The sequence below is a fragment of the Cyprinodon tularosa genome, unplaced genomic scaffold (assembly GCF_016077235.1).
Source record: "Cyprinodon tularosa strain WSP-4 unplaced genomic scaffold, ASM1607723v1 ctg254, whole genome shotgun sequence".
In the NCBI taxonomy this organism is placed as follows: Eukaryota; Metazoa; Chordata; class Actinopteri; order Cyprinodontiformes; family Cyprinodontidae; genus Cyprinodon; species Cyprinodon tularosa.
The window spans coordinates 232,534-252,084 of record NW_024038944.1 but is presented as its reverse complement, the minus strand read 5'-3'; the positions used below and the strand labels follow the sequence as shown (position 1 = coordinate 252,084).

The 19,551-nt window shown below is 40.6% G+C and overlaps 1 protein-coding gene across 3 annotated transcripts in view; it reads left to right on the top strand.

Moving 5' to 3' along the window:
* Window positions 1–19,551, top strand: part of tsnare1 (T-SNARE Domain Containing 1) — a 238,464-nt gene that overhangs the window by 164,612 nt on the left and 54,301 nt on the right. For all 3 annotated transcript variants that reach the window (XM_038288409.1, XM_038288408.1, XM_038288406.1), the window contains exon 10: window positions 1,414–1,496. In XM_038288409.1, coding sequence (XP_038144337.1) covers window positions 1,414–1,496 — 83 coding nt within the window. The remainder of the gene's footprint in view (window positions 1–1,413; window positions 1,497–19,551) is intronic.

Below are 19,551 nucleotides of genomic sequence, written 5' to 3'. Positions count from 1 at the left end.
TAAACACTCAAAAGAAAACATAACAGAACCAAGACTAGGAAAGTAACTGGGAATAAACCAAAGAACACAGCAAAATAAAAATTAAAACCACTAAAACTAGAAAACAAGGAGCAAAGCAAAACTGGATGCTCAAAAGAAAAAAAGCATAACAGAAACATTAACCTGACACAAGAAGGAGATCAGATCCGAGCAGACAAATGAAGGCAGGGTAACCCGGAGGTTGAAGCCAAAGCCGGGATCGAGGACTTGCTGAGGATTAAGAACCACAACGCCGGAAGTACGAAGAAGTTCAAGAGGGAGATCAGATCAGTGACAGGAAGCGGCTCAAAGTTCAGCAAACAGGCAGAATTCAGCAGGATTTCATAGACAGGTCAGGCAAAACGATTGGATGGGAACAGGCAGGCACAGTGGTTGAGTGGCAGAACAGGTCAGGATCCGGTCATCAGAAACACTCAGGTAACATTGAATAACTCTCACAACTGGCTCGAGAATAATCTGGCCCAGTGACGCTGGCTTGAGTTCAAAGATAATGCCCTGATGAATGGTAGCTGGCAGGTTAAATAGAGGCAGGAGCAGATGAATGGTAATGAAAAACTGGGCAGAGTTAGACAGGTGAATGAAACGAGTAATTAGGCCAAGATCATAACTCTAGCTATATAGAGCTAGCTAGCTAGCTAGCTAGCTAGATAGATAGATAGATAGATAGATAGATAGATAGATAGATAGATAGATCTTTAACCAGTTAGTCAACTTTCCTTTACCGTGACCAAAGATGGTGACATGAAACGAGGTCTTCCACTGGCTGCCGGCCCACCTGTATTTATAAACCTCTCATTCTCAGCTATGTCTCATCATTATTGTGATTGTTAGTAGATTTTGGCAGAATATTTATTTATAAAAGCAGTTCTTGATCTCTGCAGATATAAAGTCTAGTTTGTTGCTTCGATGATAATTAGTGGTTCTGAAAACAGGCTTTCTGGGCCTGCATGGTTCTACCTGCAGATGGAGGAGTGAGGAGGACCTTTGATGCATGATGAGGAGAACAGCCTGGTTTGGGAGAAATGTCACAGAAGCTTTACAGCAGATCCTGCATCCCTCTGATATGTAGGCCTGTCTGACTCTGTAAAATGTCAGGTTGGGATAATGTTGCAATAAACCTGATGTTTCTGATCCTTCTGCCTTCACTGGTTTCCCTCGTCCCAGTCAGACCTGTGGTAGGAGGAGGAGTGACCTTCAGCGTTTGCAAATTCTGTCATTTTAAACTGGATTTCATTAAAATAAAATCATCTTTAAACCCAGTGAGACACTAAACCACCTCTTAATAAGGCCTAAAATCCAGCTGTGTGTTTCTGCCTGCCAGCATGACGCAGACTGATGTATGGAAAGAGACTGAAATGGTCTTTTTCTCTTCAGACAGCATTGAGGACTACATCCAGACCACATCCTCCAACGTGGAGTCGGCCAACCAGGAGCTCGCCAAGGCCAATCAGTATCAGGTAACCAAGCAGCTGTGCTCCTTCTCTCTCTTCCCCACTTTGCATCATCTGCACAACACTGGGCGTCTGTGAAAGCGCGGCCTGGTCAGCCATGTGAGCACAGACTGGGCTCACCTGATTACACAGCTTTATCAGCGCCCCCCCACCCCACCACAGATGATGTCATCTCCTGTCATCTTCTGCTAACTTCACATTCAGGGGAGTTAATTCAATGCAGGAGTCTTAGAAGAAAACAGAACAACATAAATCATTGGTTTTACATGAGGGCCTTTAACTGGAGCAATGATGATATACAGGTGCTGGTCATAAAATTAGAATATCATGAAAAATAGATTGATTTCAGTAATTCCATTTAAAAAGTGAAACTTGTATATTATATTCATACATTACATACAAACTCATATATTTCAGATGTTTATTTTGTTTAATTTTGATGATTACAAATGACAACAAATGAAAATCTCAAATTCATCATATCAGAAAATTAGAATATTGTGAAAAGGTTCAAAATTGATGGCCCCTGGTGCCACACTCTAATCAGCTAATTAACTCAAACCACCTGCAAAAGCCTTTAAATGGTCTTTCAGTCTAGTTCTATAGGCTACACAATCATGGGGAAGACTGCTGACTTGACAGTTGTCCAAAAGACGACCATCGACACCTTGCACAAGGAGGGCAAGACACAAAAGGTCATCGCTAAAGAGGCTGGCTGTTCACAGAGCTCAGTGTCCAAGCACATTAATAGAGAGGCGAAGGGAAGGAAAAGATGTGGTCGAAAAAAGTGTACAAGCAAGAGAGATAACCGCACCCTGGAGAGGATTGTGAAACAAAACCCATTCAAAAATGTGGGGGAGATTCACAAAGAGTGGACTGCAGCTGGAGTGAGTGCTTCAAGAACCACCACACACAGACGTATGAAAGACATGGGTTTCTGCTGTCGCATTCCTTGTGTCAAGCCACTCTTGAACCACAGACAGCGTCAGAAGCGTCTTGCCTGGGCTAAAGAGAAACAGGACTGGACTGCTGGTGAGTGGTCCAAAGTCATGTTCTCTGATGAAAGTAAATTTTGCATTTCCTTTGGAAATCAAGGTCCCAGAGTCTGGAGGAAAAGAAGAGAGGCACTTCATCCACGTTGCTTGAAGTCCAGTGTAAAGTTTCCACAGTCAGTGATGGTTTGGGGTGCCATGTCATCTGCTGGTGTTGGTCCATTGTGTTTTCTGAGGTCCAGGGTCAACGCAGCCACATACCAGGAAGTTTTAGAGCACTTCATGCTTCCTGCAGCTGACCAACTTTTTGGAGATGCAGATTTCATTTTCCAACAGGACTTGGCACCTGCACACAGTGCCAAAGCTACCAGTACCTGGTTGAAGGACCATGGTATCCCTGTTCTTAATTGGCCAGCAAACTCTCCTGACCTTAACCCCATAGAAAATCTATGGGGTATTGTGAAGAAGAAGATGCAATACACCAGACCCAACAATTCAGAAGAGCTAAAAGCCACTATTAGAGCAACCTGGGCTATCATAACACCTGAGCAGTGCCACAGACTGATCGACTCCATGCCACGCCGCATTGCTGCAGTAATACAGGCCAAAGGAGGCCCAACTAAATACTGAGTGCTGTACATGCTCATACTTTTCATGTTCATACTTTTCAGTTGGCCAACATTTCTATAAATCCTTTGTTTTTATTGGTCTTCAGTAATATTCTAATTTTCTGATATGATGAATTTGAGATTTTCATTTGTTGTCATTTGTAATCATCAAAATTAAACAAAATAAACATCTGAAATATATGAGTTTGTATGTAATGTATGAATATAATATACAAGTTTCACTTTTTAAATGGAATTACTGAAATCAATCTACTTTTTCATGATATTCTAATTTTATGACCAGCACCTGTATTTGGAGTGTCGGTCCAGACGTGCTCCGAATGACAATAAGTGTGTTATTAGGCACTGGATGCTGTTAGAAGTGAAATGCTTTTTGTTTTGTGGTTCAGGGTGGTTAAAATTTCCACTTTCCAGCTCATTCTGGAGAGACGTTTTAAAAAGACGCCTCAGGGTCTGCGTCTCGTTCTGTGTGAGGAAAAATGTTTTCTTTTCTGCCGCTCTTTCATGGACGACGGCAGGCGGCCTGCGCTCTGTGCGCTCATGCTAGGTAAGCCTCTAGCTATGGTAAATGGTGTATTGACTGCAGAGTCAGGGGGTTAAAATAGTTCACACCTCTTTAAATGAAGCATGCATCTGCAGAACTGAATCACATCTACCTGTTCATTCTGATTAAAATGAAACATTCAGATTTTCTTCTGACAGCTAATGCTACACTGCAAAAAAATTGAAATGTAAGTGAGTCCTTTTTTCTTGAAATAAGTTACCTTTTTCTACAATTGAGGAGGAAAGGGAGACACCTTGGAACAATAAAATGTACATTCAAATTGAGAAAAAAAACAATTGCATAGAGTTATTTCATGTGCATAAAATCTAATTATCTTATTCTAAGAGTAAAATACTAATTCTATTGGCAAATCATGTTATTTATATACTCAAATTAAGGCAAAATAAACTTAATTTAAGAAATTTGTACTTATTTCTAGATCATTTTTGCAGTGTTATAACTACAACCTCATCCTCCTTTGATTTTAAAACCTTTAAAACAGACTAAGCCCATTTTTGATTTTCTAGCTAATTCCATTGTTGGAACATTTCTATAAAATCCAGTTTTAAAACCTTTGGTTGTTGTATTTTAATTGTAAATATATGAAGTAATGAGTGTATTATCCTGTTTTATCCTGTTTGTCCTTAAATGAAATCCTTTGTTGTGTTCAAACGTCTCCATCCTGCAGGTTTAGCAAACCTTCACCTCAGCATCAGCTTTTCATTATAAGGTCGTATTTACGGAGCTAAACTCCTTCCTATGTGAGCTTCTGGAGCTCAGAGAGAACCTCCTATTAAATAATAAGGTTGTATGAAATTAATAACACCACTCACTGCCGCTGTTATTATTCAGTTTTTACTTCATGTTACCGTTTTAACAGATAGTTTCTTTGAACAGTCCTGTATTAATAAGCTTAGCTGTTCTCAAAGATCAAGTTAAAAGGATCATTTCTGACTCGCTCGCCGCTGCATCAGACCTCCTAACAGTGTTTTTTCTGACAGCCATTTTAGATTTAGTCTTAGTCTTCAGGACGAAAACTATTATTAGTTTTAGTAGCATTTTAGTCATTATAATATCTGATAGTTTTAGTCGGTTTTAGTCGACTAAATCTTAAAAAGTTTTTAATCAGTTTTATGTTGCAAAAAAAGTGAACCTTTACGATTTAGAATAACAACCAAATTCCTTCCCAGCCTGCAGCTCTATCCTAGATGCTACAATAGCTGGGTATAGAAAGCTGCTGGGAAGATCATCATTGCTGTTTGGCTGAAATCTTTATTTTATAGAATTCAAATAAATTTTATTATGAATTAATGCCCTACTTTATAAAAAAGTGTCTCACAAAAGCTGTGAAAACAGCAAATCTAGTTCAACACATCATATTGGATAATATAGCAGACAGACAAGCTGACAAAATCCCCAATAAAGGAATGATTTTAGACATCCAAGGTTTCCATCCCAAAGCAAACACTTCCTGATCTGCTATGAAGTATGAATTAAACACAGATCAATAACATCTGCATTACTCCAAAAAAGCTGAGAACAAAAACATTCTTCTTTCTACTTTGGCAATTTCTGCTTTATTTCTAAAGAATGACCCATTAGTAACTGCTGCTCAGGGTTCAAAGTAGATTTAAATTCACAGGGTTTGATATAAAAAAATACAGAGAGATCCTCCATAATTACCTCGTAATGCCATGGCAACCCAGACCTAAACTGAATGAATATGCTACAAAAATGTTGACATTTTTAAAGGAAACAGAGAAAATGTTTCAATGACGATACAAGGAAACTTTTCCATCATATTTAAATAGAAATGAGAACAATGAGAGAAAAATATTCAAAGATCTATGAACCTTTTCATCTGGATCTTTATTTAAAAAGAAACAGAATGCAATTAAATGTTTGCTTTATTTAGGGATTCATTTTGGTAGAAATTAAAGAATGTTTAGCATCACCTCTTGTGAGCTGGAAGGAATAAAATCTTGATAGTCAGACAAAGGGATTTATTACGCTTGGCAGAGGATGATCAGCCACATCTAGTTTATCAAATAGCGAGAGCAGGAAGAGCCGTACCGCTGAGAGCGAACCATCAGAGTGGAGCGTAAAGCGCAGACCCTGAGCATTTCTGCACAAGCACAGCTGGAAGAGCAGAGTTAGTCAGAGTTCAGCGCGCAGTACTGGATCATTCTGGGTTATTTTCTCCCCTGCTGCTGCTGCCATGATCCATCTGTGCACCTGCAGAATGAGCAGCGCTACACGGCGGGGGGATGGCCCGATCAAACCGGACGCAGCAGCGCGGCTGATACTGCTTAGAGGATTACAGCACAATGATGCATTTCAAACGTCTGACGGACCATCCGATAATTTTTATTTAGTCTCATCTCGTTGACTAAAACTCAAATCTATGACTTGACATATTTTATTCATCAAAGATCCATGTTTAGCTTTTCGTCATCATCATGAAAAAAAGGAGCATCAGCGAAATACTTTTGTCATCCCATCGTTGTGTCTTAGAAAACCGAGGAGACGTGTCCAACTTTAAACTGAGACCAAAGAAAAACCAACCAGTTATCTAGATTTATTTTAAGATCAGGCCGTCGTTCCTTTAGGGTGTATATTCAGATGCAGAACTGCTAATGGCTAGCTGAAAAATTATGATTTTAAATGATCAATGAATTCCTACCTAATAACAGTCTTTTCCTAACAGCGTAACAATTAACTCCTTAAGTCCCTTTGGTTCCGAACTTAGAGATCCAAACCTGAACAGCTGCAGAACCTTCATGTGAGGAACTAAGGTCTCAATGCATCGATCTCTTCAATGTTCTTCCAGTTCATAATTTCAAAGAACAAGATCAAAATTCAGTTCTCGGAGATAAAAATGAACTAGTTCAAGTTCATTTGGTAAATGAAGCAACAATCCACCTCAATCCAACCTCATATTTCCTCCTTTAAATGTGTGATCATAATATATAGAAAGAAATGGAAAATTCTGGATGCAGTCCAGGTTTAATGGATGTGCAGTGAAGCCTTTATTTAGCCAAATGACTCAGAACTTCAGGAACATTCAGGAACATTCAGGAACATTCAGGTTCTGCTGAAAAGATCTGAATCCAAATGATTTCTTCTGTTCCTCATTCAGTAGCCGATATTTCCACAGATAGCTTAGATGCTTTAACTCCATGTGAGGCTTTAAAGGTGAAGTGGGCGTGGCTGACATACGGAATTGTTTGTTAAGTCCCGCTGGGAACAGTTTGCACTAAAACATGAGTTTTTTTCTGTCCCAGTCTTTCTTTGTTAGTCGATCAAACTCTGCCAAGCGCTCTGCTAAACTGGCATCAGAAATCCCAGCAGATGAGTCTGAATGGTGGCTGGCTAACTGAAGTTGTAAGTAACAGGAAGTCTGGGTTCAGATCGCAGCGGGGGGGAATGAGCAGCCAGTGTGGGTCCTTAGGCAAGACCCTTCAGGCTTAAGCCTGCTTTGGGGAGTGGTGTCCTAGTGGTTAGTAACCTGACTCCGCCAGATGGATTTGCTCCGCATAAGGGGCGAAAATACTGGTTAGCTGATTGGCCTATGTTGGTGATAGACGGGCCAAACAAACCAATCAGATCAACGAAGCATATGACGTACAAACAGAGCGACGACGAAGAGGAGCCAATTGATAGATCAAACTCTTGCCGAAACCAGTCGGGAGAAGAGCAAAAACATCTTTTCCTCTGAGAAAAGCCTCCAGAGCAGTGTTTTGCTCTTCTTTCAGTGAAGAAATACTCTGTAATTCCCATAAAACTTGGTCGATAGCCACGCTAACGCTAGTTTCATCGGCTGAATCCGCCATGTTCTTTAGACTGAACTGTCGCGCTTCTCGTTGCATCACACCTCAACCCGCCTCAAAGCCAACGCTGATTGGACGTTCATTTGGTGAACGGCTCCACATTTTCTTCAACTGAGAGTCTCCAGACTGATTAGCGAGTGAAACCTTGAAAGCCCGCGAGATCAGGATGGTCTCACGAGGCTACGTGGTAAAGGCATTGCCCTTGGAATCCTGAGTTCAAGTCCCACTACTACAGACTGCCACTCTGGGTCCCTGAACAAGACCCTTAAACCCCACACTGCTCCCCGGGTGGGTTAAATGGCGAGAGTGAATTTCATTGCTCTGTACTGTGACAGTGGACTAACCATAAAAAGAAACCCAGAAACGCTGGACAAGTACTAGCAGTAGACGTGCTGCTCTGTCAGGCTGTTTGCTGTAATAAGTGCCGTAAAACCCGACGTTATCCAATGAAAAGTTTAGTTATCACCTGAACGTCAACATGAGCTCAGTGTCGCTCATTATTCTAAGCCCGTCGTTTGCCAGCGTTCTATACCCAGCTATTGTAGTGTCCAGTATCTAGATAGTATCTGTCTAAAGCATGGGTGGGCAATTCCAGTTCCTGAGGGCCGGTATCCTGAAACTTTTAGATGTGCCTTTCATTCGACACACCTGTATGAAGTTATTAGATGATTGAGAGGACTCTGCAGGAACTAACTGCATGCTGAGGAGATAACTCAGCCATTTGATTCAGGCGTGTTGGACCAAGGAGGGATATAAAAGTGCAGGATATGGAATTGCCCACCCCTGGTCTAAAGAGTAGATGGTATCTATCTAAAAAGTATCTAGATAGTATCCATCTAAATCTGGTTGTTATTCCAAATTGTAAAGATTCACTTTTTTTTGCAACATAAAACTGACTAAAACTATCACATATCGTAATGACCAGAGATGGGAAGTAACGAAGTACAAATACTTTGTTACTGTACTCAAGTAGATTTTTCTGATATTTTTACTTTACTTTACTACTTATTTTTATGGCGACTTTTTACTTATACTCCTTACATTTTTACACAACTATCTGTACTTTGTACTCCTTACATTTTAAAAAATTGGCTCGTTAGGCTACTTTAGTTTTGAATCATTTCAATGGAGTTACCGTTATTATTTTTCACGTCATCAATACCAAATTCAATCTAATTGGATGGGAATCTACGTTGCATTTGACGCACCACTACAAGATGAATCGACAGACTCGGCGGTATTCATTGGCGGCAAATCATTGCAGCTTGGTGGCGGTGGCGTTAGCATAGTAGCATGGACGACGAGATGATTGAAAATGAACACAACGGAGATCTAGTCCTATTGGCAGACATCCATTTAAAATGTAGGCAACGGCATGAAAAAAGTGGTTTCTACTTTTACTTTTATACTTTAAGTAAATTTACAAGCCTGTACTTTGTTACTTTTACTTGAGTAAAGAAGTTTAATCAGTACTTCCACTTTTACCAGAGTATTTTTTAACACAAGTATCTGTACTTTTACTCAAGTACGGAAGGTGAGTACTTTTGCCATCTCTGGTAATGACTAAAATGTGACTAAAACCAGTGTTGTATAAAGTACTGAAATCTCTGAGTCCAGTAAAAGTATTTGTACCTCTCCAAAATATGACTTTGGTAAAAGTCCAAGTCAGTGACTGAAATGTTACTTGAGTAAAAGTCTTAAAGTATCTGAAATGGCTTGTACTTAAGTTTAAGAATTACTATAAAAATAGATGTACTCAAGTAATGTAGTGAAAAGTATAAGTAAAAAGTAGTGCAGTTTAAAGGACATTATTTTACATTTTGGTAAACTTTGAAGGTTAAATTCACTTAAAATAAAATAAACAACCAAGTGCAGGATAAATTTAGACTGGCTTTGCCAGACAGGCGTATCCTATTGGTGTTGATGAACAAGCAGGCAAGACCAGACTTTGTAGTCAGTAGGCGGGGTCAAAACACTGGCGTTTCTCTCGCTCTTTTTTTTTTTTTTTTTTTTTTTTTTTTTACTTAGTAACTTAACCAAACATTGAAAATGTATTGGAGTAAAAGTATGCAATTAAGTTTGTAAATATAGTGAAGTAAAAGTGAAAGTTCTCAAAAAAATATATACTTAAAGGAATAGTACACCCAAAACATGATTAGCCTTCATTTTCTACTCACCCCCATGCTGAACAACACTCTGGAGTACTTTTTTGATATCTCAAATGCATCTGGAGATCTGGGAGGCTTCTTGCTGTCTGCTGACATTCAAATAATGGAGGTCTATGGCGCCCGAGGCAGAAAGGTCCATAAAAGTCCACAAAAAACGTGTCAATATTCCTCCATACTGCTCGTCCAATGTATTCCAAGTGTCCTGAGTGGGTAGCGTCCAGAATTTACTCGAAACGAAGTCATTTAGAATGTTTTTAGAGCATAAACAGTAGTGTATATGATTTCCTGAAAGCGTGCGCCTGCGAGTTCACGACGCTACGGAAGCCGGCAGACCAAACCAGCGCATTCAGCTCGGCAAAGACCTCATGCTCTTCCTCAACACTGAAGTCCTCAGACATTTTTCTTTCGTTGTTTCTTTCTTTGCACAGGTAAACAGCACATTTCTCCTTCTACGCTTGCATTATCGGCAGAGCAGACGCTGAATGCGCACTTTCATCTGGTTTGGTCTGCCGGTTTCCGTAGCGTCGTGAACTCGCAGGCGCGCTCTTTCAGGAAATCCTATACACTACTGTTTATGCTCTAAAAACATTCTAAATGACTTCGTTTCGAGTAAATTCTGGATGCTACCCACTCAGGACACTTGGAATACATTGGACGAGCAGTATGGAGGAATATTGACACGTTTTTTGTGGACTTTTATGGACCTTTCTGCCTCGGGCGCCATAGACCTCCATTATTTGAATGTCAGCAGACAGCAAGAAGCCTCCCAGATCTCCAGATGCATTTGAGATATCAAAAAAGTACTCCAGAGTGTTGTTCAGCATGGGGGTGAGTAGAAAATGAAGGCTAATCATGTTTTGGGTGTACTATTCCTTTAATATACTTAACCACAGTAGTGAAGTATTTTTACTTGGTTACTATACAACACTGACTAAAACTAATAATAGTTTTCGTCCTGAAGACTAAGACTAAATCTGAGATTTAGCCCAGTGCTGAGGTTTCAATCAGGATCAGGGTTAAACTTTGTTAAAATATGGTAGAGTCTCCTCAGGCACACCTGTGTTTTCCCCAGTTACTCCAGTCGGCTCCCACAGCCTGAAACATGGAGGCTTCATATCATGCTATCTGTCTGTCTGTCTGCTGGGATCTAAAGACATTCCTTGTTTGTTGTCCCTACAGACACATAGACTGGCTGTGAACCATTACCCTAAATGCTTTTTAACTGATCTGTTTATTCAGTCAACTCCTAATTTGCATAAATTATTGACATCCAATAACCGGCTATATGTGCTATTAAAACAACTATTGAGCCCCTTCCAGCTTCAGACCTGACTGCAGTGCTCTCTGTCTTTCCTCCCAAGCTGCTGCTCCGCTTCCACGCTAACAAATGAGCGAACGGCAACAGCTTTCCTATTAATTGTCATTTCATTATCTCAAGGAGAGCTGAGCCGTGACGGAGCTCACACTGAGCAATTTAGCTCTCCACCAATCCAGACATCCGCTGTCTTTGCAGAGGCAGAGCAGCTGAATAAAAAAAATCAACAAAGGCAAAGACTGACACGAAAAGTCAGAGAGACAAACTTCCAAAGTGATCTGTTAGGCGGCCGAATGGAACAGCTTCAGCCGTACTGCAGGACTTAAGAAATGTCAATTTCTTCTCAGACTGAGATGCCTGCTGTTCTGCATCATACGCCGTCTTCTGTCTCTTTTCTTGGTCAGGTTTAGGACTGAAGTGTCTCTCCTGTCAGTGATGAGGCTTACAGAAAACACTGGCTAATGAAAACCAATCTGCACAGGTTCTTCTGTTGTTGTTCACTAACTTCTAAAGTCTTACAATGTTGAGTTGAAAAGGTAAACCTTTATTTTTTATCTGAGAGCTTTTTCTGTCCATCTCAGCTAAAAAACAAACGGATGTCATGTTCTAGTGGAAGCAGCTTTTTATTGACTGTTAGTCTTGATCTTTATTTCTTCAACAGGATCAAATGCTTTGAAAAGTTCAAAACATTCCTCAGATAGAAGCAATAAGAAGCAGCTAGGGATCCTGCAACAAGGAGGGGTGGGATAGTGGGCTAGGTTGGACTTCCTTCCATCCATCCATCCTTCCATCCATCCATCATGCTTTATCCCTGCCGGTGTTGCGAGGGTGCTGGTGCCTACCTCCAGCTGTCTACGGGAGAGAGGCGGGGTCCACCGTGGACAGGTCTCCAGTCCATCTCAGGGCAACACAGAGACAAACAGGACAACAACCATTCACACTCACACCTAAGGAGGATTTAGAGAAGCCAATTAACCTAACAGTCATATTTCTGGACTGTGGGAGGAAGCTGGAGTCTAGCTCTTCTCCTTTTCTCAATTCAAATGTTGAAGCAAAGAAAGCTTCCTGGAGAGGTAGCGAAACGTCTTCAAATCTTGTGAACCAAGTCCAGTGGAATTTTTTTTTTTTTTTACTTTTACGATATGGCTATGACCTGGATGACTGGGAATCTTCATCAGCATATGCATTTACCGCCGGCTGTTGTAAACACCCCTCAACAAGACCATCACAGGACACTCCACCAGGCACATGCAAGCCCCCCCATATCTGTGCTGATTGATCTGTTTGACCAGGGTTTGAGCTAAAGCACAGCAAATAGGATGCGTCCACAAACACTATGGATGCTTTCAATTCATGGGCTGCGTCCTCTGAAGGCCAGGTTCCAAGGCCAATTACGTCATAGCACGGCGCCGAGGTCTAGACGGATTCCAAGACTCCTTGTTATGCGGCCGTAAAATGCGTCCTTTTTTTTGCCCAATTTGAAGGACGGGTCCGATGTTTCCTCCGTAGCCCTGGATATCCCAGGATTTATTGCGACTCCATGCTCAGAGGAAAAAGGGAAATGGCGCCAAACAGTGGTGAATATTAGAAGTGCAGTTTAATATAATCCAAGTCAGTGAATAGTTCCGTCTGAAATGAATGAAAATAATTGTTTTAATGGTTATAGAGTCAGATATGTGGCGGTAATGTTTGATTTATCTAAAGGTTTTTATCTGTTACTGTGTAAATGGGTTTGGCTGGAATTTAAGGACAGATTCTAATAGATCTGCAGGGTGGGGACTATAAATCTGATAGCATTTTTATTTTTTTATTGCTTTTTTGCACAATTTTTGTCGTTGAATATAAGAGTTTTTGCAGATTGTGTTCAAGTAAATCTAAACAATTTGCACATTGTTTAGATTTACTTATATTTTTCTAACCACAACTTTTTCTTTTATCCATTTATGCTCTCAGTGGTTGGCACCTTTATTCCACTCTGGATTCCCATGAGTGTAGTCTTTGGTCGTTTTTCAAATCACTAGAACGCGAGTACAGACTCATGTTCTAATCAAGTCTGCTCTTGAGAAGAACCCAGGAAAGTCTGGACTCGGGGAGAACAGGAGCACGCAGCATTAATCTGGGTCAACTGAAACAGAAGCGTACTGATTAGGGTTGGGAATTGAAAAGATTTTCACGATTCCGATTCCCTTTTCGATTCTATGAAACGATTCGATTCTTTATCGATTCTTTTTTCGATTCCAATTTGGGGGAAAAAGAAGAACAAACAGTTTGATTATCAGAATCAACTTTGTTTACTTAACTATTGCACAATCTTACAAAATCAACAAGATCAAGATGTCCACAGGAAATGTGAAACTGGAGTAACATCTGTGTTTAAATGAAAAATGAATACAAGAACAAACTTAATAACCAACAATGTCTAATAACAAATGATGGGATAATAACCTATTTTAAATAACAAAAAATACTAATTATAAAACAGTAGTTAGGGAACTTAACAGTTCTTTTGCAGAAAGATGAGCATATCTGCTTTTTCTGGAAGGATACAGGATCTTTCAGCGCTTATGGTGTCTCCAGCCGTGGAGAACACCCTCTCAGATGGGGTGGAGGAAGCCTGCACACAGAGGTAGTTTTCAGCCAGTCCAGATAGCAAGGGCAGCGTATCTTGCTTGTTCCACCACCACAGCGTGGGGCTATCCCTGCAGGGGATGGAGGGCAAGCTTTTACAGAGCTGGATTTCCTGATCTACCCTCTGGGCTAAGGAAAGACGGGGCTTTGATTCACAAAGTGACCGCAGCTCGTTGTCTTCCTCCTCTAATAGTTCTTCCAACTTACGTAACTTGCGTAACTTAGGTAAAAAACGTGACGTAAGTCGTGCTCCCCAGAGCCGGCGCTCTAGGCTCTGGTGCTGCGGGAATCGAAAAAAGAATCGTTCAGCGAGCTGCCAAACGATGCCATGGAATCAGAAAATACGGAACCGGTTCTGAATAGGAACCAGTTTTCGATTCCCATCCCTAGTACTGATGACATCACCACACGCTCAGCTCGTCTGGAGCTGCATTTCACCTCCTGTTATTAATAGTCTCTAGATATTGATAAATTCTCACTTTTTTCATGTAGTGGGAGAATAATAATGAACACAGTTAGATTAATTCAACTTTGTCCGTTCTCTGCCCTCTTGTTCTTGTGAACTGGAACAGTGCTACGGCTGAGGCTGATTCAATTTCACGAGCACATGAGAACACACAAGTACACGTATTGAGAAACGGCCTTTGTTCACTTTACAATGAGAAAAAGAAAAAACACTAAAAATAAACAGTTTTGAAAGGTTCTGTATTCGTTCGTTTCCTGCTTTGTGTGTCTTCACGGTTGCTAAGTGACAAAGCGTACGGCGGTAAAGGCTGTGGAAGGCTGGACCTGTTTGAATTCATTCCTGTCTCCTTATTTTCACGGACTGTGAAGGATCCACTCCAGGTAGACCGCTTCCTTGGAGAAAGCAGCCCATAAATTCGAAGGCAGCGTATATTAAAGTCCAAAATTTGTTTTAAAAACTCTGACATTTGCGATCCTGTCACGTCACAAACCCACTTGTGCACGACTAACTTTCTTAAGAACAAATTTGCCAGTTGCTTGGCTGGTAGGAGAAGAAGGTCCAGCAGGATCTGAATGGAGAAGAAACCGCGCCGCCTCCAGGTCGTTGAGCCTAATAGAGTTTGAAGGGCTGCTGACCAGGAAGTGTGAGGTCAGCGGGGATGTGAGGTCTAACGCCACCATCCCTCACTTCCATCAGCACTTTCCATGCTAATACCAACTTTTCAGAAATTGGCGTTCCTGCTTTGTTTGAAGCTTTTGTAAACTTATTAACACAATCAAAATTTTAAAAGCAGTCTCCACAGAAAAAGCTGTGCTTTTCATTTTTTCCACAGGCCTTTTAAATGGATTCTGATCATTTATCCACTTTAAAGCATAATGATTCTTCTCACATCTGTCTCACCTCCTTTGCTCTTGCTATTAAACAATAAAAATATTTTTAGAGAACCTGCTCTACTTTGCATATTAAGAACCACGAGCAGATATGAAGCTTTTAGTTTTATGCCCCACTTATCTCCCAGAAGACTGCAAACATGCTGAAACCTTAAGGTGTTTAGTGTAGCATTTAACAGTAGTTTTTGTAATAATGTTTTAGTCGTAACCTGCCTCTAATATGCCATGAAGTGTCCTCTGAGAGCTTTTTCTCATATTCTCTTTATGTTCAGCGCTTTGAATCATCCCAATACTGGAATGTCCTAAACCAATGGCTCTGTTCGAATTCATGGGCTGCGTCCTCTGAAGGTGAGATTCAAAGGACGATGACGTGAGCGGCACCGAGGTCTGGTCGGATTCCAAGACTCCTCGTTATGCGGCCTTAAAATGCGTCCTTCTTTTAGCCCGATTTGAAAGACGGGTTCGATGCATCCTCTCTAGCCTTGGTTTTCCCAGGATTCATTGCGAGACCAAGCAAGCCGTGATCAGACAAAAGGTTACTTGGCGCCAAACAGTGGTGAAAATTGGAAGTTCAGTTTAATATAATCCAGTCTGAATAGTTCCGTCTGAAATGAATGAAAATAGATGTTTTAATGGTTATAGAGTCAGATATGTGGCGGTAATGTTTGATTTATCTAAAGGTTTTTATCTGTTACTGTGTAAATGTCATGATGCTTTTAAGTGATCTGACCCACATGCAGAAAACCACTCAGAGAACCAAGGGAAAGTTTAACAGGTTTATTGAGGAGAATCACAGGAAGTCGAATCTGGGACTCAGAGAGCTGATGAACCGGAGCTAGAAGTGGAAGGGAAGTCCACAGCGGTTAGTTCAATGGCCGTAGGAAAACTGAATTGAGTTCTTGAAAACTGAGGAAGTGGGAGTCACGTTGGAGGGGGTCTCAGTCTTATCCTTGAATCCAGAAAGTGTGGGTTAACCAGAGGAAGGGCAACTCGTTGGAGGGCAGGCAGGTGGGTTTGGGTTGGACCCTGAGGAGTAATTAGAGCGGACTGCCACTTGGAATTCCGACAGAACTTTTATTTTTTTATTTATTTAATCAGGACAGAGCACATGGGAGACCGGGTTGTGTGGATGTTTTCCCCTGCTGAGTGTGAACTCGAAAGATCCTTCCAGGGGGAGAAGGCCAAACTTCCAGTTTGTGGGAAGGCTTCCTGCCAAAAGGCAAAGACAAAAAAACAAAGTTAATCTCAGAGAAACCAAGCTCAGGTTAGACTCAGCTAATCTCGGCTTGGCTAGAGTACCCAAAACTGGCAAACACTCTGGCAGTCAACGGCTCAAATGCTCCCCAGTGATGAACCAATGAGCCGCAGGTGTGCAGGCAGGAGGGCCAACAAGGACAGGGCACCATCTGGTGGTGGAAGGAGAGACAAACACAAAACAACCCACACAAACTAGATTCCTAACAGTAAATGGGTTTGGCTGGAATTTCAGGACAGATTCTAATAGATCTGCAGGGTGGGGACTATAAATCTGATAGGATTTATTGCTGTTTTGCACAATATGCTTAACTAAGTATTTTTTTTGTTTGTTGAATATTAGAGATTTTGCAGATATATTTTTATACATACATTGTTTAGATTTACTTATATATTTCTGCTCCTTTTATAGAATAGAATAGAAAATCCCTTTATTGTCCCACAATGGGCAAATTTACTGCAGCAGAAAGATTATTGAAAATGGTCACACAAATGTGGATCTTAGGAAAAATGTCTAAGAATAACATAATAGGGAAGAGTTAAAATATAAACATTAAAATACTGTAAAGTGTTTTAACAATATAAAACTGGAGAATTAATAACCAATATGCAGCTATGGACATTTTTACAGTAATGGATATTTGAAAATAGCAGCAACATCAGAGATGTGCAGAATGACAGCAGCAGGTTATTTAACTGACTAAGGTTTCTATCATTACATTTGATTTGATTTGTTCCTGCTCCTGGAGTGTAGTCTTTGTTCACTTTACATAAAAAAATAAATAAATAAAACAGTTTTGAAAACTTCGGTATTCATTCTTTTCCTGCTTTGTGTCACGCCGAACCCGCCGAAGGGTAGACCTGTTTGGATTCACAGCCAAAACTCTTCCAGTCTCTTTATTTTCAATGACTTGGAAGGATCCAGTCTAGGTAGACCGCCTCCTCGGAGGATGCAGCCCTTTAATTCGAACAGAGCCAATGTCTTCCCCGACCTAACCCAAAGGGTTAACACTACCCCCTACTGGCGTGGCATCAGAGCCCTAAAATAATTTGTGAAGCCTCCGAGCCCATTTGGACCGGGATGATTTCTATTATTAAAATGGAGAAGAAACTTGGCTCAGTGTATTGGAGGCTCTGGAGAAACATTTCTTAAACACGCAGTCAGTTTGAAATGTTTCACCTTCTGACCCAGATGGAAACGCCTGTTCGAGGCCCAGGACACCTCTGTAAACTTTCCCTTAAGCCGGGCTTACACTGTACAAGTTTTTGCCGTTTTTGGTTCCTAGTCACGCAAAAATCTTTGGGATCAGGCCTAGCTGAAGGTGGTTTCTTTCAGATTTAATAACAAAAAGGTTAAGAGAAGCAAAAATCCAAAAACATAAATCCACAGAATCTCAAACTACTGAAAACCAGGAATACTCACAAGGGGGAAAGAAATGACGACAAACCAGCAAACAGAGACTGAGCAGACGGTGCATATATGGGAAAGAGAAACAAAGACCAGGCTTATCAGCAGATTGGGAGCAGGTGTGAACAGAGGAGAGCTGGGAGACAGAGTAGGAGAAAGAGACCAACACAAGAGGGCAGCAGAGGAACAGAGAAACAACAAGTAACTAAGAACTCAAATACAACCAAAAATGGCAATAAAACCAATTACAACTCAAAGATAAAACTGAAAGAGAACAAAAACCATAAACATAGTCAATAAGCAAGACGTCAGATTTGTATTTATCCCTTTATTTTTGTACAGAAAATAGCTTTTAGTCATGTGCAAAAAAAAAACAATTTAAAGTTAGTTCGCCATACGCTTCAAAAAACACTAAAAAGTAATTACTTAAATAGTTTTTTGTACATGACTAAAGGGATACACGCCCGTTGAGGTAGTTTAAGGTCTATTTTTCTTACAAAACTAAAGGAATAAGCTAAAGGGATAAACAGGTATTAACTATGGGTATGCTGGTCTGACGGGGTATGCTCATCTGACAGAACACCGGCCCTATGGCAGCAGCCTTACTGGGGTTTGACCTCATCACTTTTCAACTATTTCTCAATATTCAAAGTTTCTGAAAAACTAAATTTGAAGTTTTCATTCTCTTTCAGCCATCATCGTAAAAATCACAAGAACAGGTTAGAATATCTTACTTTGCATTTATTTTATGTGTGAGTTTTACTTTGTTATAGAATCGACTAAAATATCAAACGTTCATATCTTCATCATAGTTTATCTCTAACATATTCGCCACATAAACCATAGCTCAATATTTTTCATTATCTAAATAAACATCATTTGATAAAATTATTTTACACAAAGCTGTAAAAGGTAGAAATAAAAAGTTTTCTTTAATCCCTACAGGAGTTGAATCATTTGGCTAAAATGGAACTTTTTAACCAAAGCCAATATGCATAACTTGAAATCTGCTGATGGTGTTTTGGGTTTAGCTGCATTTCTGATGATGATTATTGCAGGTCGTTCCCTCATGATGCAGAAATTGGCCACGAAGTCTGTGTTTATTTGCTGCTCCTCTTAAATATCATAATCAGGGTGGCTGCAAGGGACTCTGAGGTTTATGTAAATTGCATATAAGCCGATTACAAGTGAGGCAGTTGCGCTGTAAATATTATTTATTTTATGGACTTCCAATTTTCCCGACCAGATGCGATAAAGAGAGAAGAATATTATGGTCATTATCATTGCATTGCATTACAGCATTATGAGGATATTACTCATGTCATGGCAGATTTTTTTCCTCCTGGACTGAGCAATCATTTCAACATGTAGAGATTACTGAGATTTGTCAGGCAGTGCCTTAGACTTTATTACCAGAGTTATTGCTGTAAGCCTTCATGTAGGCATCAAGGCGTCACTCACAAATCTTTTCTACAGGTACGGACGCCATTTCTACCTCTGCTGGGCTCACTGTGCCTCATGGTGCTTTGTGTGGACAGGTCTTCTGGTATTTCCATTGGTCTGTTCATTCGTAGCACCAGCGTCTCACCACGTGGCTTATGGTGAGCTATTTGAGCTAGACGTCCTCCACCGTTGGTGGTTCTTCCCTCTTGGACCGTGGATCTTCTCCACTTAGACGTTCCTTTACATCATTAAAACCTGCAACTCATCTTCATCCTGCTGTCAACAGTCCTATCAACATCTAGGAGGAGCATTCAGTAGCATCTGAGGAGTACGGCAGTGGTTCAGGGGGTAACGTGCTGACCCATGAACTCAACCCAGCCGTGACTTTATGAAGGACTGGTGTGAAAATATATCCACCAACTTTGTCCCCAACAATAATCTCTGTTTTTTTCCTCTTTCTGCTCATCTCCTTTAGCCAACGCTAACAGAGGTTG